This window comes from Tympanuchus pallidicinctus, unplaced genomic scaffold (assembly GCF_026119805.1).
Source record: "Tympanuchus pallidicinctus isolate F22 unplaced genomic scaffold, pur_lepc_1.0 scaffold48, whole genome shotgun sequence".
In the NCBI taxonomy this organism is placed as follows: domain Eukaryota; kingdom Metazoa; phylum Chordata; class Aves; order Galliformes; family Phasianidae; genus Tympanuchus; species Tympanuchus pallidicinctus.
Genome location: NW_026294767.1, coordinates 666121 through 685400, shown reverse-complemented (window position 1 = coordinate 685400; position 19280 = coordinate 666121). Strand labels below are relative to the sequence as shown.

General features: G+C 53.4%; 8 protein-coding genes across 9 annotated transcripts; 4 read left to right on the top strand and 4 right to left on the bottom strand.

Moving 5' to 3' along the window:
* Positions 1 to 548: 548 nt before the first annotated feature.
* Positions 549 to 2074, top strand: LOC128090638 (claw keratin-like). 2 transcript variants are annotated; one of them, XM_052703067.1, is made up of 2 exons: positions 549 to 668; positions 857 to 2074. In XM_052703067.1, exon 2 carries the CDS (start codon positions 878 to 880, stop codon positions 1283 to 1285), a length of 408 nt encoding a protein of 135 aa, XP_052559027.1. In that variant the 5' UTR covers positions 549 to 668; positions 857 to 877; the 3' UTR covers positions 1286 to 2074. The 2 variants fall into 2 exon arrangements, with proteins under 2 accessions (XP_052559027.1, XP_052559026.1); XM_052703066.1 differs by having other exon boundaries at positions 555 to 764; positions 857 to 2071.
* A 1496-nt stretch (positions 2075 to 3570) lies between these two features.
* On the bottom strand, positions 3571 to 4309 carry LOC128090644 (claw keratin-like). The gene is made up of 2 exons (XM_052703074.1): positions 4227 to 4309; positions 3571 to 4037 (listed from the first exon to the last, which is right to left on the bottom strand). The coding sequence occupies exon 2, from the start codon at positions 4014 to 4016 to the stop codon at positions 3627 to 3629; it is 390 nt and encodes a 129-aa protein (XP_052559034.1). The 5' UTR covers positions 4017 to 4037; positions 4227 to 4309; the 3' UTR covers positions 3571 to 3626.
* Positions 4310 to 5080: 771 nt separating this feature from the next.
* On the top strand, positions 5081 to 5766 carry LOC128090636 (claw keratin-like). The gene is made up of 2 exons (XM_052703065.1): positions 5081 to 5148; positions 5244 to 5766. The coding sequence occupies exon 2, from the start codon at positions 5265 to 5267 to the stop codon at positions 5679 to 5681; it is 417 nt and encodes a 138-aa protein (XP_052559025.1). The 5' UTR covers positions 5081 to 5148; positions 5244 to 5264; the 3' UTR covers positions 5682 to 5766.
* A 2136-nt stretch (positions 5767 to 7902) lies between these two features.
* LOC128090646 (claw keratin-like) lies at positions 7903 to 8292 on the bottom strand. The gene has a single exon (XM_052703076.1). It carries the CDS (start codon positions 8290 to 8292, stop codon positions 7903 to 7905), a length of 390 nt encoding a protein of 129 aa, XP_052559036.1.
* A 2293-nt stretch (positions 8293 to 10585) lies between these two features.
* Positions 10586 to 10975, top strand: LOC128090647 (claw keratin-like). The gene has a single exon (XM_052703078.1). The coding sequence runs from the start codon at positions 10586 to 10588 to the stop codon at positions 10973 to 10975; it is 390 nt and encodes a 129-aa protein (XP_052559038.1).
* Positions 10976 to 13224: 2249 nt separating this feature from the next.
* LOC128090641 (claw keratin-like) lies at positions 13225 to 18227 on the bottom strand. The gene is made up of 2 exons (XM_052703071.1): positions 18158 to 18227; positions 13225 to 13653 (listed from the first exon to the last, which is right to left on the bottom strand). The coding sequence occupies exon 2, from the start codon at positions 13630 to 13632 to the stop codon at positions 13225 to 13227; it is 408 nt and encodes a 135-aa protein (XP_052559031.1). The 5' UTR covers positions 13633 to 13653; positions 18158 to 18227.
* Positions 14877 to 15300, top strand: LOC128090640 (claw keratin-like). Its single transcript, XM_052703070.1, has one exon. It carries the CDS (start codon positions 14893 to 14895, stop codon positions 15298 to 15300), a length of 408 nt encoding a protein of 135 aa, XP_052559030.1. The 5' UTR covers positions 14877 to 14892.
* On the bottom strand, positions 17650 to 18039 carry LOC128090645 (claw keratin-like). Its single transcript, XM_052703075.1, has one exon. The coding sequence runs from the start codon at positions 18037 to 18039 to the stop codon at positions 17650 to 17652; it is 390 nt and encodes a 129-aa protein (XP_052559035.1).
* Positions 18228 to 19280: the final 1053 nt, after the last annotated feature.

Sequence of the window (19280 nt, the reverse complement as noted above, 5' to 3'; positions counted from 1 at the left end):
CATGGCTATACACAATTACTTGAAATAAAAGGTGCTGCTCTTGCTGACGTGTTATGAACCAATAACCCCTAATGTGTTCCTAATGCCTTGTCACGTTAAAGCTCACACACAGAGAAATCACAGTTGTAGATGTACCCTTAGCTGGTAAGTCAAAATGACCCATGCTGCACTGGACACATAGCTGCCATCAGAGATGCTCTGACTTCCCAACCCAATTGCATCCCACTGTTTGCCACTGAAGGGTGGTGGCAGTTGTTTGGGAGCTGTCCCAGGAGGGTGGGATCATTTCATCGCTTTGTCCAAAGTTTACCAGCCCATAAAACAGTGGTAATGAAGGTAATGATAGACATTGTGTCTGTGAGCAGGATTGCAAAGTGCTTTGTCTGCAGGATACCTGTGAGTCTTTCTCATAGACAAAATTTGGGATTAAGAACACATTGGGGTTTACAGGTGTTGTGAGTTCAGCATCAGCAGCGCGTGGTCTGTCTTTCATGTAATTGCTTGTAATCACCTGTCCCTCTCATCAGCCACTTGTTCTCCAGAGCATGCTTACATCCCAATATCTCCATTGATGAAGGACTTAATTGCTCTGCCTCACTCCTCAAGTGTCATGAAGCGTGTTGGCTTTATTTAAAGATTATCTGGAACTTCTGCCAAGCCACTCTCAGGTCAATGCCTCAGGCTGTCTGGGATGGGTATAAAAGAGCTGAGCACTTTGCAGTCCTCTATCCAGCTTCCTCCACTTGACTCCCTTCAGCTCCTGGGTAAGTGCAGCTCTCTGAGGCTTCTCAGGACTCTCTCTCTGCCTCCATATGGCTTTCCTAAACTCTTTCCTTACTGTGAGTTCCCTTTGCAGGACTCCTTGACTGTGTGGAAGATGTCCTGCTCCAGCCTGTGTGCCCCTGCCTGCGGTGTGGCCGCCCCAGCCCCACTGGCTGACAGCTGCAATGAGCCCTGCGTGCGCCAGTGCCCCGACTCCACCGTGGTGATCCAACCCCCGGCCACCGTGGTCACCTTCCCCGGGCCCATCCTCAGCTCCTTCCCACAGAACGCTGTGGTTGGCTCAGCAGGAGTCCCTGCCATTGGATCGGGCTTGGGTGGCACCTTTGGACGTAGTGCCGGCTTTGGGGGCTATGGAGGCTTTGGGGGCTATGGAGGCTTTGGGGGCTATGGAGGCTCTTATGGCCTTGGAGGCTTTGGGGGCTATGGAGGCTTTGGCAGCTGCGGATATGGCAGCTGGGGCCGAGGTCTTGGGTACCTCAGCGGCAGCTGCGGGCCCTGCTAAGCACAGCACGGCCTCCTGCCCTGGTCGAAGGGAAGCTCTGGAGAAGTCCTAGTGCTTCCCCTCCAGATGCCATGAAAAAGCGTTTGCCTTCGGCACTGCTGGGCTCTGGCGCCTGGACACCTTGTACCTGCATGGGGACCAGCACTATCTTCCTCTACTCCACAATAGCTTCGCTTTAAGACTCGCAGCTCTGTGATGACACTGTCATGTGCTGGCTGCCTGCTCCTTTACCTTTGTCCTGTTCAAGAGATTGGGGACATCCTCTGGCCAGGGGCTGCTCTTCCACCAACTCTCTCAAACCTGGAACCTGCAATAAAATCTGTCTTGCATCACAGTTTCCATCTCTGAGTTTTCCTTCACATCTCCTCGATCCCGAGTTCCCACTGAAGTCACAAAGGCTCTTTGGGGCCACCACTTCCAGCTTACAGCTGAGCCTTCTCAGGATCTCGGTGGGCTCTGCCCCGTCCCCTCTCACCTGCCCTGAGCAGCAAAAGATTCAGCAGCAGCTGCCCCAGGCAGGCTCCAAACTGCACCTTCAGTACTTGCTCCTCCCTCACAGCTCTCCCCCACTTCTCTGACCCTGGCTCTACCTGCTGCAGCTCAAGAAGAGTTCTTGGCTCCATACAGAGCTCAGTGTCTGCTCTTGAGTGTCCCCGTAGTTGGCCTTTGTGATGTGGGGCCTGTGGACAGGCGTGCAGCCTTCTGAAGGGCAAAAACAGTTCCAGAGACTCCTGTGATGCCCTGAGGCAAAGGAAGGAAGGTGACAGCCTATGAGCAACCTTGTCCACAGCCTCTCAAGATTCTTTCCTGCTCCGCTTCTTTCCAGAGCTCCACATAGCATCGAGGATGCTGATTTTCCCCACCATTGCTCAGAAACAATTTCACAGCAGCTGTGAAAAATTGCTCTGACAGGGCAGCACAGCCGTGCTTCACTCTGCCCCATGTAGTGAATGCAGTGCTGGGCCCTTGGCTGTTCTTCATCTCATACAATCCTCCTGGACTCAGGCCACCCAAATAACCCCCCACCTCAGCGGGATGGGGCCCAGCCAGCACCTCCCACCAATGGGCCCTCACCCAGCCCACATGGGTCACCACAGGAGGCAAAACATGGCGTTTGGCTGAGCACGCTCACACAGCAGCCAGCAGACATGTGGGGAAGGAAGGGACAAACTGAGCTGTAGCCAAAGGCAAGGGAGGAAGGACAATTTTCTGCTCATCCAGTGTAGGAAACCCATGGTTGTTCCTGATATTTGCTGCCTTTTCATCCTTCCCTGTCTTCCAGTTGCTGATGAGTGTGTTCTCCTGAGGTCCCCAGCAGTGACCAACCTGCTGCTCCACTGCCCACCTTGATTTCTCTGGCGGTGATGCCTCTGCACAAGACGAGTGCACAGTGCTGGGATTGTGGAAATAGAAGATGTCTGGGGCACAAAAGGATGTAAGGAGAGGAGGGACTCCAAACTCTGACTCAAGACCTTGGTGCTCTCTGGGTCAGGACGGCTGTACTCCATTCATGGCTGTGAGGGCTACCTTGGGAACGTATGGTGGTAATTCCCTTCCCCTCTCCAGTGTCCCCTCCAGGATCTGAACACAGGGACACTGTTAGCAGCTGGCAGCAGCCCTGTGAACGATCTGCTTGTCTCCCCATTTCCCCTTGCCTCTATGTGTTATCACTGGCATAACAAGAAAAGGAAGAGAAAGCAGGCATGTAGAGGCCAGGTTGTGCAGATGTCATGGAAGAAGTTCTGCGGGACACCCATTGAGTGTTAACATACTGAAGTGAGGTTTGTTTCAGAGGTGTCATTGGACCGGTTGTAGAAGAGAGGAGGCTCAGAGGGATGTGCTCTGCAGGACCCTCTATGCACTGTGATCCTCAGCAGTAATGCACAGCCCTAACTGCCAAATGTCCCAGAGCCAGTGCTGTGGGAGCAGCTAGCAGCCCAGACTCAGAGTCTCTGAGATAAAGGGCATTTGGGGAAGGACAAGGAAAACAAAATACGGGGGTCAAGAGTGCAGTGTAAGAGAGCTTTTATTGCAGGTCCAGGAGAGGAGGAGGGAGGTGGCAGAAGGGCAGCCCCTGGCCCGAGGCTGTCCTAGTCTTCTTGCAGAGAGCAGAGGACAGGAGCAGGCAGCCGAAGTTGGGCCATGCTATCATGGGTAAGCCGGTGTAGAAGCAAAGGTCGGGGAGAACAAAGACAGACAGAGGTGGTCCCCATGCAGGCATGCGGTATACAAGGTTTGCAGTCCAGCAATGCCGAAGGGAATCCCATCGTCACGGCATCAGGTGGGGATGTGCTGGGTCTTGTTCAGAGCTCTCCTTCACTGTCCTGAGACAGTGCTGTGCTTAGCAGGGCCCGCAGCTGCCGCTGAGGTACCTGTGGCCTCGACGCCAGCCACCATATCCACAGCTGCCAAAGCCTCCATAGCCCCCAAAGCCCCCAAGGCCATAAGAGCCTCCATAGCCCCCAAAGCCTCCATAGCCCCCAAAGCCGGCACTACGTCCAAAGGTGCCACCCAAGCCCGATCCAACAGCAGGGACTCCTGCTGAGCCGACCATGGAGCTCTGTGGGAAGGAGCTGAGGATGGGCCCGGGGAAGGTGACCACGGTGGCCGGGGGTTGGATCACCACGGTGGAGTCGGGGCACTGGCGCACGCAGGGCTCATTGCAGCTGTCAGCCAGTGGGGCTGGGGCGGCCACACCGCAGGCAGGGGCACACAGGCTGGAGCAGGACATCTTCCACACAATCAAGGAGTTCTGCAAAGGGACCCACAGTGAGGAAACTTTGGGAAACCCGTATGGATGGAAGCAGGGAGAGAGCCCTGAGAAGTCTCTGAGAGCTGCACTTACCCAGGAGCTGAAGGGAGTCAAGTGGAGGAAGCTGGATAGAGGACTGCAAAGTGCTCAGCTCTTTTATACCCATCCCAGACAGCCTGAGGCACTGACCTGAGAGTGGCATTGGCAGAAGCTCCAGATAGTCTTTAAATAAAGCCAACACGCTTCATGACACTTGAGGAGTGAGGCAGAGCAATTAAGTCCTTCATCAGCAGAGATATTGGGGTGTAAGAATGCTCTGGAGAACAAGAAGCTGATGAGAGGGACAGGTGATTACAAGCAATTACATGAAAGACAGACCACGCGCAGCTGATGCTGAACTCACAACACCTATAAATCCCAATGTGTTCTTAATCCCAGACTTCATCTATGAGAAAGACTCACAGGTATCCTGCAGACAAAGCACTTTGCAATCCTGCTCACAGACACAGTGTCTATCATTACCTTCATTACCACTGTTTTATGGGCTGGTAAACTTTGGATAAAGCGATGAAATGATCCCACCTTCCTGGGACAGCTCCCAAACAACTGCCACCACCCTTCAGTGGCAAACAGTGGGATGCAATTGGGTTGGGAAGTCAGAGCATCTCTGATTTATGGCAGCTATGTGTCCAGTGCAGCATGGGGCATTTCTGACTTGCCATCCAAGGGTACATCTTTGGCTATGATTTCAATGTGTGTAAATGTTTAGCTGCCAAGACACTTGGAACGCATTGGGAATAATTGATTCATAACACATCAGCAAAAGCAGCGCCTTATCTTTGAATTATCTATGTATAAATATGTGACCATACCATCTGCTTCATATTCCCCAAGGCATGATTATCCCTCACTGTACCCAATGGGAACTGAAATAATTGCATCTCTTCTTGTGTGTCATGATGAGTACTTGTTTTATTTCATGATTATTGGAAGCTTCTGACACCACCGCCCTCCAATCTAAGCCCTAGGCTGTCTGTAACAGATATAAAAGAGCTGAGCACTTTGCAGTCCTCTATCCAGCTTCCTCCACTTGACTCCCTTCAGCTCCTGGGTAAGTGCAGCTCTCTGAGGCTTCTCAGGGCTCTCTCCCTGCCTCCATCCATATGGCTTTCCCAAAGATCTTCCTCATTGTGAGTGCCTTTGCAGGACTCCTTGACTGTGTGGAAGATGTCCTGCTCCAGCCTGTGTGCTCCTGCCTGCGGTGTGGCCACCCCAGCCCCACTGGCTGACAGCTGCAATGAGCCTTGCGTGCGCCAGTGCCCCGACTCCACCGTGGTGATCCAACCCCCGGCCACCGTGGTCACCTTCCCCGGGCCCATCCTCAGCTCCTTCCCACAGAGCTCCGTGGTTGGCTCAGCAGGAGTCCCTGCTGTTGGATCAGGCTTGGGTGGCACCTTTGGACGTAGTGCTGGCTTTGGGAGCTATGGAGGCTATGGAGGCTATGGGGGCTATGGAGGCCTGGGAGGTTATGGAGGCTCTTATGGCCTTGGGGGCTTTGGGGGCTATGGAGGCTTTGGCAGCTGTGGATATGGTGGCTGGCGTCGAGGCCACAGGTACCTCAGTGGCAGCTGTGGGCCCTGCTAAGCACAGCACTGCCTCTGGACAAAAATGAAGGAGAGCTCTGGAGAAGCCCCAGCACATCCCCACCTGATGCTGTGAGGAAGGGCTCCCCTTCAGCTTTGCTGAGTCCGGGATTGGATTCCTCATGCTTGTACGGGAACCAGCTCAGCTTTCTTCTGCTCCCTTTGATCTTCACTTCAGTGTTCTCTGACCCACGATTATGCAGCCCTGTGCTGGCTGCCTGCTACTTTCTCTCTGCCCTCTGGAAGGAGATGGGGACAGCCTCGGGCCAGGGGCTGCCCTACTTCTATGTTTATCCTCATGCTTGGACCTGTAATAAAAGCTCCCTTACACTGCATTCTTGACCTTAGTGTTTTTATTTTCCTTCTCCTTTCCCCACATCTCAGAGGCTGCAGGTGTGGGCTGTGAGCTGCTCCCACAGTATAGCTGTTGTCACATTAGGCTGTTGGGTCATTCTATTACAGCTGAGGATCACCAGTGCACAGATGGTCCTGCAGAGCCCATTCCAAGGAGTCTCCTCCCTTCTCGCAATGGCTGTAATGACGTCTCATAAACAAACCTCACTTCAGTATGTTAACACTCACTGGATGTCCCACAGAACCTCTTCTACACCCTCTGATCATCCAGGGCTCTCCATGCCTTGATCACCTTCTTTTCCTGCCATGGCAGTGTTCATATGTAGAGGTCAGACGAAATGGGGAAACAAGCAGTGCATGGACAGTGTTGCTGCAATCTGATGACTGTGCCCCCATGCCCAGCTCCTAGAGGGGACAGTGGGGCCCAGACATGAATGGAGCGCAGCCATCCTGTCCTGGAGAACACAAAGATCTTGAGTTGCAGTTTGGAGTTCCTCTTTGTCTGGTGTCATTTTCTAACCCATACGTCCTCTGGCCCCACTGCGTGCTGCTCTTGCACAGAGGTGATTCCTGTCAGGAATGTCAAGTTGGGTAGTGGAGCAGCAGATTGGTCACTGCTGCAGATGTCAGAAGAACACATGCCATCAACAAGAAGCATAGGTTTCCTGCACTGGTTGAATGGAAAATTGTCCTTCCTCCATTAACCTTGTTTACATCTTTATTTCTGCCCTCCTTCCTCACCTCTGCTGGCTCCTGTGTGATGGAGCTCAGCCAAACCCCATGTTTTGCCTCCTGTGCTGTCCCAAGGGGTGACTACAGGCCCATTGGTGGGAGGTGGTGGCTGGTCCCCATTGCTTTGATGTGGCCAGGTGCTTTGCGGGGCCTAGAGTCCCAGAGCGTTGTATGAGATGAAGGGCAGCAGAGGGCTCAGCATTGCTTGTCCTACTCAGGCAGAGCCATGTGGCCCAAGCTGCTGTGGAATTTCTTGTCAGCCAAAGGTGAGTAAGAACTGCCTATGGTAGTGGTGTATGGAGCTCTGGGTAGAAGAGGTGTAGGAGATAATCTTGAGAGGCAAGAGACAAGGCTGCTGAGGGAATCTTAGCCTCCTTTCTTTGCACCATGGCCTCGCAGGATGCTCTGACATGGCCTTTGCCCATTGGGAGGCTGCACTGCTGTCCATGGACCACACAGCCCAAAAAGCCACCTACAGGGACACTCAAGAGTGGATACTGAGCTCACTGTTATCCACGAGCTCTCCTTGGGCTGCAGCAGGCAGGAACCAGGGGCAGAGGAAAGGGAGAGAGCTCTGAGGCAGGAGCAACTGTTGAAGGCACTGTATGGGATCTGGATGGGGTGAGCTCCAGCTGGAGCCATAGAGCCAAGGGCAGGTAAGAGGGCAGGGAGCAGTGCCCGCAAGGCTCCTGAGAAGGCCCAGCTGAGAGATTGTGGCTGCATAGAGCCTGTGCAGATGCTGTGGGAACTGGGCACAACAGGAGGGGTGAAGGAAAACTCAGAGAAGAAAACTGTGATGCAAGAGAGCCTTTATTACAGGGTCGAGGGGGGGTGGTGGGAGGTGACAGAATTACAGCCGCTGGCCAGAGGCCGTCCCCATCTCCTTGCAGAAGGCAGAAGGACAGAAGCAGGCAGTCAGCACTGGGCTGCATCATCACAGAGCAGCGAGTCCTGAAGCAAAGATCAAATGCAGCAGTGGAAGAAAGAGCTGGTCTCTGTGCGAGTACGAGGTGTCCAAGCACCAGAGCCCAGCAGCGCCAAAAGGGAGTCCTTCCTCATGGCATCAGGTGGGGACATGCTTCTTCAGGGCCTTTTTCAGAGCTCTCCTTCAATCGTGGACAGAGGCAGTGCTGTGCTTAGCAGGGCCCGCAGCTGCCACTGAGGTACCTGTGGCCTCGACGCCAGCCACCATATCCACAGCTGCCAAAGCCTCCATAGCCCCCAAAGCCTCCAAGGCCATAAGAGCCTCCATAGCCCCCAAAGCCTCCATAGCCCCCAAAGCCGGCACTACGTCCAAAGGTGCCACCCAAGCCCGATCCAACAGCAGGGACTCCTGCTGAGCCAACCACGGAGCTCTGTGGGAAGGAGCTGAGGATGGGACCAGGGAAGGTGACCACGGTGGCCGGGGGTTGGATCACCACGGTGGAGTCGGGGCACTGGCGCACGCAGGGCTCATTGCAGCTGTCAGCCAGTGGGGCTGGGGCGGCCACACCGCAGGCAGGAGCACACAGGTTGGAGCAGGACATCTTCCACACAGTCAAGGAGTCCTGCAAAGGGAACTCACAGTAAGGAAAGAGTTTAGGAAAGCCATATGGATGGAGGCAGGGAGAGAGCCCTGAGAAGCTTCCAAGAGCTGCACATACCAGGAGCTGAAGGGAGTCAGTTGGAGGAAGCTGGATAGAGGACTGCAAAGTGCTCAGCTCTTTTATACCCATCCCAGACAGCCTAAGGCACTGACCTGAGAGTGGCTTGGCAGAAGTTCCAGTTAGTCTTTAAATAAAGCCAACACGTTTCATAACACTTGAGGAGTGAGGCAGAGCAATTAAGTCCTTTATCAATGGAGATATTGGGGTGTAAGAATGCTCTGGAGAACAAGTGGCTGATGAGAGGGACAGGTGATTACAAGCAATTACATGAAAGACAGACCACGCGCTGCTGATGCTGACCTCACAACACCTATAAACCCCAATTTGTTCTTAATCCCAAATTTTGTCTATGAGAAAGACTCACAGGTATCCTGCAGACAAAGCACTTTGCAATCCTGCTCACAGACACAATGTCTATCATTACCTTCATTACCACTGTTTTATGGGCTGGTAAACTTTGGACAAAGCGATGAAATGATCCCGCCTTCCTGGGCCAGCTCCCAAACAACTGCTACTACCCCTCAGTGGCAAACTGTGGGATGCAATTGGGTTGGGAAGTCAGAGCATCTCTGATTTATGGGCAGCTCCCTGCCCAGTGGAGCATGGGGCATTTCTGACTTGCCAGCCAGGACTACATCTACAACTGATTTCTTTGTGTGTGAACATTAACGTCACAAAGCACGTGGAGCACAATGGGGTTTATTCTCATAGAATCATGAAACTGCCAAGGTTGGAAAAGACACACCTGATCATCCTGTCCAACCATGCACCCATCACCACTACTTGTCACTAAATCATGTCTTTCAGCACAATGCCCGAATGTTACTTGAACAACTCCATGGTTGGTGACTCCACCACCTCCCTGGGCAGCCCACTCCATTGCCTGACAACTATTTTAGAGAATTAGTATTTCCTAATGTCCAACCTTAATCTCCCCTGCAGCAGCTTGAAGCCATTCACTCTAGTCCTATCATTAGAGAGAAGAGGCAGACACCCAGCTCACCACAACCTCCCTTCAGGTAGTTATAGAGAGCGGTAAATCTCCCCTGACCCTCCTCTTCTCTAAACTAAACAATCCCAGCTCCCTCAGCTGCTCCTCATATGGCCTGAGGTCCAGCCTCCTCACCAGCTGTGTTGCCCCTCTTTGAACAAGCTCTAGAGCTTCAATGTCTTTCCTGCAGTGAGGGGCCCATAACTGGACACAGTACTCAAGTTGTGGCCTCACCACAGCTGAGTACAGGGGGACAATTACTTCTATGTTCCTGGAAGCAACACTATTTCTGATCCAAGCCAGGATGCCATTAGCACTCTTGGTGACTTGGACACAATGCTGGCTCATGTTCACTTGAGCATTAATCAGTATCCCCAGGTCCATTTCCTCTACACAGTCTTCCAGACACTCAGCCCCAAGCCTGTAGCGTTGCCTGGGGTTGTTCTGGCTAAAGTACTGGACCCAGCATTTGGTCTTGTTGAACCTCATCTCATTGGCTTCAGCCCAGCAATACAGACTGTCCAGATCCCTCTGTAGGGCCTCACAACCCCCAGGCAGATCAACTCTTCCAGCCAAACTTATTGAGGCTGCACTCAATGCACTCAGCCAGGTAATCAATAAAGATATTGAAGAGGACAGGCACCAGCACTGACCTCTGAGGAACACCAGTTATGATGGGTCACCAGCTGGATTTAACTCCATTCACCGCCACTCCCTGGGCCCGTCCCGCCAGCCAGTTCCTTATGAAGCCAAGAGTGTGCCTACCCAAGACATGGCATCACTTTGCCTTTGAAGTAATTGTGTATAGCCATGTGACTTTCTCATACCCTTGCTGTTCTCCAGGGTGCCTTTTCACCTCTGTGTACACAGTGGGAAGGGAAATAATTGCTCTGCATCTCTCACTGTGTGTCATTAAGCATTGTTGCTTTATTTAACGATTATCTGGAGCTTCTGCCACCACCGCCCTCCCATGTATGCCTTGGGCAGTCTGGGATGGGTATAAAAGAGCTGAGCACTTTGCAGTCCTCTATCCAGCTTCCTCCACTTGACTCCCTTCAGCTCCTGGTAAGTGCAGCTCTCTGAGGCTTCTCAGGGCTCTCTCCCTGCCTCCATCCATATGGCTTTCCTAAACTCTTTCCTTACTGTGAGTTCCCTTTGCAGGACTCCTTAACTGTGTGGAAGATGTCCTGCTCCAACCTGTGTGCTCCTGCCTGCGGTGTGGCCGCCCCAGCCCCACTGGCTGACAGCTGCAATGAGCCCTGCGTGCGCCAGTGCCCCGACTCCACCGTGGTGATCCAACCCCCGGCCACCGTGGTCACCTTCCCCGGGCCCATCCTCAGCTCCTTCCCACAGAGCTCCGTGGTTGGCTCAGCAGGAGTCCCTGCTGTTGGATCAGGCTTGGGTGGCACCTTTGGACGTAGTGCTGGCTTTGGGGGCTATGGAGGCCTGGGAGGCTATGGAGGCTCTTATGGCCTTGGAGGCTTTGGGGGCTATGGAGGCTTTGGCAGCTGTGGATACGGTGGCTTTCGCCGAGGTCTTGGTTACCTCAGCGGCAGCTGCGGGCCCTGCTAAGTACAACACCGCCTATGGCCCTGGTCGAAGGAGAGCTCTGGAGAAGCCTCAGCACATCCCCACCTGATGGCGTGAGGAAGGGCTCCCCTTCGGCATTGCTGAGTCCGGGATTGGATTCTCCATGCCTGCACAGGGACCAGCTCTTTCTTCCTCTGCTCCCCTTGATCTTCGCTTCAAGATTCTCTGCCCCATGATTACGCAGCCCATCACTGGCTCCCTGCTCCTTTCCCTCTGTCCTCTGGAAGGAGATGGGGATAGCCTCTGGCCAAGGCCTGCCCTTCTGCCACCTCCATCCTCTCCCCCTGGACATGCAATAAAATCTGTCTTGCATCACAGTTTCCATCTCTGGGTTTTCCTTCACACCTCCTCTGTCCCCTGAGGGGCACTGCCCCCTCCTCTCTCATCTGCTGCAGGCCACACGGCTCCAGCAGGAGCTCACCCCTTCTGGACCCCATACAGTGCCTACAGAACCTGCTGCACCCTCAGAACTCTCACACTCGTCTATGCACCTGCTTAATGTCTGCTGAAGCTCAAGGTGTGCTTGTGGCCTACCAGTGATTTCACTGTCTGCTGCTGAGCGTCCCTATAGATGGACTTCCTGCTGTGGGGTCCATAGACACAGGTGCAGCCTCCCAAAGTGAAAAGGCCACATCAGAGCTTCATGGGGTAGAGGTAGGATGCTGAAAGCCACTCAGCAACCTTGTCTCCATCCTCTCAAGATTTATTCTTGCTCCTTGTTTACCCAGAGCTTCACATAGCAATATGGTTTGTTCTTCCCTGCAGATGCCAGGTAAAATCCGCAGTAGCTGTGACACACTGCTCGGCCTGCCAAGGCAAACGTACTTTACTCAGTCCTCTGCAGTGAATGCAATGCTGGGCCCTTGGCTGCCCTTCATCTCATACAAACCTCCTGGACTCAGGCCACCCAAATAACCCCCCACCTCAGCGGGATGGGGCCCAGCCAGCACCTCCCACCAATGGGCCCTCACCCAGCCCACATGGGTCACCACAGGAGGCAAAACATGGCGTTTGGCTGAGCACGCTCACACAGCAGCCAGCAGACACGTGGGGAAGGAAGGGAGAAACTGAGCTGTAGCCAAAGGCAAGGGAGGAAGGACAATTTTCTGCTCATCCCGTGTAGGAAACCCATGGCTGTTCCTGATATTTGCTGCCTTTTCACCCTTCCCTGTCTTCCCGTTGCTGATGAGTGTGTTCTCCTGAGGTCCCCAGCAGTGACCAACCTTTTGCTCAGCTACCCACCTTTACTTCCCTGGCAGGAATCACTTCTGCACAAGACTAGTGCACAGTGCTGGGATTATGGGACCAGAAAATGTTTGGGGAAGAGCGAGACATAAGGAGAGGAGGGACTTCAAAATCTGACTCAAGACCTTTGTGCCCTTTGGATCAGGACAGCTGTGCTCCATTCATCGCTGAGAGTGGATCCTTGGGAACATGGATTGGTGCCTCCCTTACCCCCTCTAGGGTCCCCTCCAGGATTTGAACACAGGGGCACTATTAACAGGTGGCAGCAGCCCTAACCATGCATGTCTCCCCACTTCCTATGACCTGCATGTGTGATTACTGGCTGGATGAGAAAAGGAAGAGAAATAAGGCATGGAGAGCACTGGATGGCCAAAACGGGTGGAGGAAGCTTCATGGGACATCCAGTGAATGCTAACACACTCAAGAGGATTGTGCTTACAACTATAACATGTGAGAAGGGAGGAGACTCAGTGGGATGTGCTCTGAAGGACTCTCTGTCAACTGTGATCCTCAGCAGTAATGTATTGCCACAACTGCCAAATGTCCCAGAGGCAATGTGATGAGAGCAGCTAGCAGCCCAGACTCAGAATCTCTGGGATATAAGGCAATTAGGGAAGGACAAGGACAATAAAAACATTGGGGTCAAAAATGCAGTGTAAGAGAGGTTTTATTGCAGGTCCAGGGGAGGAGGAGGGAGATGGCAGAAGGGCAGCATCTGGCCAGAGGCTGCTCTTGTCTCCGTGCAGAGGCCAGAAGGACAGGAGCAGGCAGCCGGTGCTGGGCTGTGTCATGATATGAGAGTGGGTCTTGAAGCAAAGATCAAATACAGCAGAGGAAGACGGAGGTGTTCCCCAAGCAGGCATGAGATGTCCAATCAACAGAGACCTGTAATTCCAAAGGGGAGCCCTTTCTCACGGCATCAGGTGGGGATGTGCTGGGTCTTGTGCAGAGCTCTCCTTCGACCATAGGCAGAGGCAGCGCTGTGCTTAGCAGGGCCCGCAGCTGCTGCTGAGGTAACCAAGACCACGGCGAAAGCCACCATATCCGCAGCTGCCAAAGCCTCCATAGCCCCCAAAGCCTCCAAGGCCATAAGAGCCTCCATAGCCCCCAAAGCCTCCATAGCCTCCCAGGCCTCCATAGCCCCCAAAGCCGGCACTACGTCCAAAGGTGCCACCCAAGCCCGATCCAATGGCAGGGACTCCTGCTGAGCCAACCACAGCGTTCTGTGGGAAGGAGCTGAGGATGGGCCCGGGGAAGGTGACCACGGTGGCCGGGGGTTGGATCACCACGGTGGAGTCGGGGCACTGGCGCACGCAGGGCTCATTGCAGCTGTCAGCCAGTGGGGCCGGGGCGGCCACACCGCAGGCAGGAGCACACAGGCTGGAGCAGGACATCTTCCACACAGTCAAGGAGTCCTGCAAAGGGACCCACAGAAAGGAAAGTGTTGGGGAGACCCATATGAATGGAGGCAGGGAGAGAGCCCTGAGAAGCTTCCAAGAGCTGCACTTACCAGGAGCTGAAGGGAGTCAGTTGGAGGAAGCTGGATAGAGGACTGCAGAAGCCCTCAGCTCTTTTATACCTATCCCAGACAGCCTGGGGCATAGATGGGATGTCATTGGTGGCAGAAGTCCCAGAAAATCTTTAGATAAAGTTAACACGCTTCATGACACTTGAGGAATGAGGCAGAGCAATTAAGTCCTTCTTCAACGGAGATATTGGGTTGTAAGGATGCCCTGGAGAAGAAGAAGCTGATGAGATGGACAGGTGATTACAAGCAATTACATGAAAGACAGACCACGCGCAGCTGATGCTGACCTCACAACACCTATAAATCCCAATGTGTTCTTAATCCCAAACTTCATCTATGAGAAAGACTCACAGGTATCCTGCAGACAAAGCACTTTGCAATCCTGCTCACAGACACAATGTCTATCATTACCTTCATTACCACTGTTTTATGGGCTGGTAAACTTTGGACAAAGCGATGAAATGATCCCACCTTCCTGGGACAGCTCCCAAACAACTGCCACCACCCTTCAGTGGCAAACAGTGGGATGCAATTGGGTTGGGAAGTCAGTGCATCTCTGATTTATGGGCAGTTCCCTGCCCAGTGGAGCATAGGGCATTTCTGACTTGCCAGCCAAGGGTACGTCTATAGCTATGATGTCTTTGTTTGTGAATGCTAATCTGCCAAGGCATTAGGAACCCATTGGGGGGTAATTTGTTCAAAACACATCAGCAAGAGCAACACCTTCTCTTTGAAGTTATTGTGTATAGCCATGTCACCATCTCATCCCCTTGCTGTTCTCCAAGGCATGTTTTTGTCTCAGTGTACCCAATGGGAAAGGAAATAATTGCTCTGCATCTTTTCCTGTGAGTCATGATGCGTATTTGGTTTATTTCATGATTATTGGGACCTTCTGCCACCACTACCCTCTCATGTATGCCTCAGGCTGTCTGGGATGGGTATAAAAGAGCTGAGCACTTTGCAGTCCTCTATCCAGCTTCCTCCAACTGACTCCCTTCAGCTCCTGGGTAAGTGCAGCTCTCTGAGGCTTCTCAGGGCTCTCTCCCTGCTTCTCCATCCATACAGGTCTCCCCAACACTTCCCTTACTTTGGGTTCCCTTTGCAGGACTCCTTGATTGTGTGAAAGATGTCCTGCTCCAGCCTGTGTGCCCCTGCCTGCGGTGTGGCCGCCCCGGCCCCACTGGCTGACAGCTGCAATGAGCCCTGCGTGCGCCAGTGCCCCGACTCCACCGTGGTGATCCAACCCCCGGCCACCGTGGTCACCTTCCCCGGGCCCATCCTCAGCTCCTTCCCACAGAACGCTGTGGTTGGCTCAGCAGGAGTCCCCGCCATTGGATCGGGCTTGGGTGGCACCTTTGGACGTAGTGCCGGCTTTGGGGGCTATGGAGGCTTTGGGGGCTATGGAGGCCTGGGAGGCTATGGAGGCTCTTATGGCCTTGGGGGCTTTGGGGGCTATGGAGGCTTTGGCAGCTGTGGATACGGTGGCTTTCGCCGTGGTCTTGGTTACCTCAGTGGCAGCTGCGGGCCCTGCTAAGCACAGCACTGCCTCTGCCCATGGTCGAAGGAGAGCTCTGCACAAGCCCCAGCACATCCTCACTTGACGCCGGGAGAAAGGCTTTCCCTTCGCCATTGCTGGGCACTGGTGCTCAGTCTTCCCGTCCCTGCACAGCGACTCTGTGCTCTATCTTCCTTTGCTGTGCTTGTACTTCAGCTTCAGGTCTGGACACGCCGTGACGTCACAGCCCAGAAGTGGGTGCCTGCTCCTCTCCCTCTGTCCTGTGCAAGAGATTGGGGACATCCTCCTGCCAGGGGCTGCTCTTCCACCAACTCTCTCAAACATGGAACCTGCAATAAAATCTGTCTTGCATCACAGTTTCCATCTCTGAGTTTTCCTTCACATCTCCTCAATCCCGAGTTCCCACTGAAGTCACAAAGGCTCTTTGGGGCCACCACTTCCAGCTTACAGCTGAGCCTTCTCAGGATCTCGGTGGGCTCTGCCCCGTCCCCTCTCACCTGCCCTGAGCAGCAAAAGATTCAACAGCAGCTGCCCCAGGCAGGCTCCATACTGCACCTTCAGTACTTGCTCCTCCCTCACAGCGATCCCCCACTTCTCTGACCCTGGCTCTACCTGCTGCAGCTCAAGAAGAGTTCTTGGCTCCATACAGAGCTCAGTGTCTGCTCTTGAGTGTCCCCGTAGTTGGCCTTTGTGATGTGGGGTCTGTGGACAGGCGTGCAGCCTTCTGAAGGGCAAAACCAGTTCCAGAGACTCCTGTGATGCCCTGAGGCAAAGGAAGGAAGGTGACAGCATATGAGCAACCTTGTCCACAGCCTCTCAAGATTCTTTCCTGCTCCGCTTCTTTCCAGAATTCCACATAGCATCGAGGATGCTGATTTTCCCCACCACTGCTCAGAAACAATTTCACAGCAGCTGTGAAAAATTGCTCTGACAGGGCAGCACAGCCGTGCTTCACTCTGCCCCATGTAGTGAATGCAGTGCTGGGCCCTTGGCTGTCCTTCATCTCATACAATCCTCCTGGACTCAGGCCACCCAAATAACTCCCCACCTCAGCGGGATGGGGCCCAGCCAGCACCTCCCACCAATGGGCCCTCACCCAGCCCACATGGGTCACCACAGGAGGCAAAACATGGCGTTTGGCTGAGCACGCTCACACAGCAGCCAGCAGACAGGTGGGGAAGGAAGGGACAAACTGAGCTGTGGCCAAAGGCAAGGGAGGAAGGACAATTTTCTGCTCATCCCGTGTAGGAAACCCATGGCTGTTCCTGATATTTGCTGCCTTTTCACCCTTCCCTGTCTTCCAGTTGCTGATGAGAGTGTTCTCCTGAGGTCCCCAGCAGTGACCAACCTGCTGCTCCACTGCCCACCTTGATTTCTCTGGCGGGCGACTCCTCTGCACAAGACGAGTGCACAGTGCTGGGATTGTGGAAATAGAAGATGTCTGGGGCACAAAAGGATGTAAGGAGAGGAGGGACTCCAAACTCTGACTCAAGACCTTGGTGCCTCTCTGGGTCAGGATGGCTGTGCTCCATTCATGGCTGTGAGGGCTACGTTGGGAACGTGGGGTGGTAATTCCCTTCCCCTCTCCAGTGTCCCCCTCCAGGATCTGAACACAGGGACACTGTTAGCAGCTGGCAGCAGCCCTGTGAATGATCTGCTTGTCTCCCCATTTCCCCTTGCCTCTACTTGTTATCACTGGCATAACAAGAAAAGGAGGAGAAAGCAGGCATGTAGAGGCCAGGTTATGCAGATCTCATGGAAGAGGTTCTGCGGGACACCCATTGAGTGTTAACATACTGAAGTGAGGTTTGTTTCAGAGGTGTCATTGGACCGGTTGTAGAAGAGAGGAGGCTCAGAGGGATGTGCTCTGCAGGACCCTCTATGCACTGTGATCCTCAGCAGTAATGCATAGCCCCAACTGCCAAAGTCCCAGAGCCAGTGCTGTGGGAGCAGCTAGCAGCCCAGAATCAGAGTCTCTGAGATAAAGGGCATTTGGGGAAGGACAAGGAAGACAAAATACGGGGGTCAAGAGTGCAGTGTAAGAGAGCTTTTATTGCAGGTCCAGGGGAGGAGGAGGGAGGTGGCAGAAGGGCAGCCCCTGGCCCGAGGCTGTCCTAGTCTTCTTGCAGAGAGCGGAGGACAGGAGCAGGCAGCCGAAGCTGGGCCATGCTATCATGGGTAATCCGGTGTAGAAGCAAAGGTCAGGGAGAACAAAGACAGACAGAGGTGGTCCCCATGCAGGCATGCGGTGTCCAAGGTTTGCAGTCCAGCGATGCTGAAGGGAAGCCCATCGTCACGGCATCAGGTGGGGATGTGCTGGGTCTTGTGCAGAGCTCTCCTTCATTTTTTCTAGAGGCAGTGCTGTGCTTAGCAGGGCCCGCAGCTGCCGCTGAGGTACCTGTGGCCTCGACGCCAGCCACCATATCCGCAGCTACCAAAGCCTCCATAGCCCCCAAAGCCCCCAAGGCCATAAGAGCCTCCATAGCCCCCAAAGCCTCCATAGCCCCCAAAGCCGGCACTACGTCCAAAGGTGCCACCCAAGCCCGATCCAATGGCAGGGACTCCTGCTGAGCCGACCACAGCGTTCTGTGGGAAGGAGCTGAGGATGGGCCCGGGGAAGGTGACCACGGTGGCCGGGGGTTGGATCACCACGGTGGAGTCGGGGCACTGGCGCACACAGGGCTCATTACAGCTGTTAGCCAGTGGGGCTGGGGCGGCCACACCGCAGGCAGGAGCACACAGGCTGGAGCAGGACATCTTCCACACAGTTAAGGAGTCCTGCAAAGGAACCCAAAGTAAGGGAAGTGTTGGGGAGACCTGTATGGATGGAGAAGCAGGGAGAGAGCCCTGAGAAGCCTCAGAGAGCTGCACTTACCCAGGAGCTGAAGGGAGTCAAGTAGTGGAAGCTGGATAGAGGACTGCAAAGTGCTCAGCTCTTTTATACCCATCCCAGACAGCCCAGGGCGTAGATGGGAGGGTGGTGGTGGCAGAAGACCCAGGGAATTGCGAAAAAAAAAAGCAGCATGTTTCGTAACACTCAAGGAGTGATGCTGAGCAATTATCTCCCTCCCCGTCTTATAGACTGAGGAGCAAACATCCCCTGAGGAATAAGGATGTGATGTTCTCTTCAGATGTCTATATGCAATTATATTAAAGACCAGGTACTGCTGATGCTGTCTTTCTGGAACCAATAATCACTGATGTGTTCCTAATCCCAAAGTGTAAGAATCACACAAATCTTGTGAAGGATGCACTTTGCAATCCTGCTTATAAGTGAAATGACTTTCATTACCGCCCTTTTATGGGCTGAAAAACAGAGGTGGTGGAAGTTTGAGGACAGAGATGAAGTGAACAACCCACTTGAGTCAGACCCCAAACTTGTATTGTCTTCCCTTGCTCCTTGTAGCCTCCTCAACTGAGAAGGCTGAACATGACCTAAACCATGTCCTCTTACCTTTGTATGCTCTACCATCCTCCACCTCGTATGTCTCCATATCAGATCCTACTGATCCCCAAACTTTGTCAAGCTTGAATTTGTTGCTCCTGATTTTTCAGTGCCATGAAGTGGATTAGGCATCCCTGAATACTTAAAACCTGCAGCAAAAGACTTTCTTGGAGTGAGCTTGGAGTGGGCTCATGAACATCGCCCGGACAGCACCTGCATCTCTCACTGGCATAAGGAGATGGCAGGACTGAGACCTACAATGACAGAGGGGGTTTTTCATCAATCCTTTAAAACTTCAGCTTTCCATCCAGCAAAAGAGATACAGTGACAGGTGTGCTGGTGGTAAGCTCAGTCACAAAAAGCATATACTGCAAAATGCCCAAGACTATTCAAATCGATAAGAATGCAATGAAGAACAGCCTAGGTATATGAGGGTTATTAGTTCAGATTCTGCAGTGCCTAGAATAGAATGTAATGTCATTTGAAATTTGGTCCTACCCACCATGTCCCTCTATGACATGGAACACTTACTACTCCATGTATCCGATGATGA

What these genes read in the sequence shown, in the direction of transcription:
- LOC128090638 (XM_052703067.1), top strand. Translation starts at nt 878, where the DNA reads ATGTCCTGCTCCAGCCTGTGTGCCCCTGCCTGCGGTGTGGCCGCCCCA.
- LOC128090644 (XM_052703074.1), bottom strand. Translation starts at nt 4,016, where the DNA reads ATGTCCTGCTCCAGCCTGTGTGCCCCTGCCTGCGGTGTGGCCGCCCCA.
- LOC128090636 (XM_052703065.1), top strand. Translation starts at nt 5,265, where the DNA reads ATGTCCTGCTCCAGCCTGTGTGCTCCTGCCTGCGGTGTGGCCACCCCA.
- LOC128090646 (XM_052703076.1), bottom strand. Translation starts at nt 8,292, where the DNA reads ATGTCCTGCTCCAACCTGTGTGCTCCTGCCTGCGGTGTGGCCGCCCCA.
- LOC128090647 (XM_052703078.1), top strand. Translation starts at nt 10,586, where the DNA reads ATGTCCTGCTCCAACCTGTGTGCTCCTGCCTGCGGTGTGGCCGCCCCA.
- LOC128090641 (XM_052703071.1), bottom strand. Translation starts at nt 13,632, where the DNA reads ATGTCCTGCTCCAGCCTGTGTGCTCCTGCCTGCGGTGTGGCCGCCCCG.
- LOC128090640 (XM_052703070.1), top strand. Translation starts at nt 14,893, where the DNA reads ATGTCCTGCTCCAGCCTGTGTGCCCCTGCCTGCGGTGTGGCCGCCCCG.
- LOC128090645 (XM_052703075.1), bottom strand. Translation starts at nt 18,039, where the DNA reads ATGTCCTGCTCCAGCCTGTGTGCTCCTGCCTGCGGTGTGGCCGCCCCA.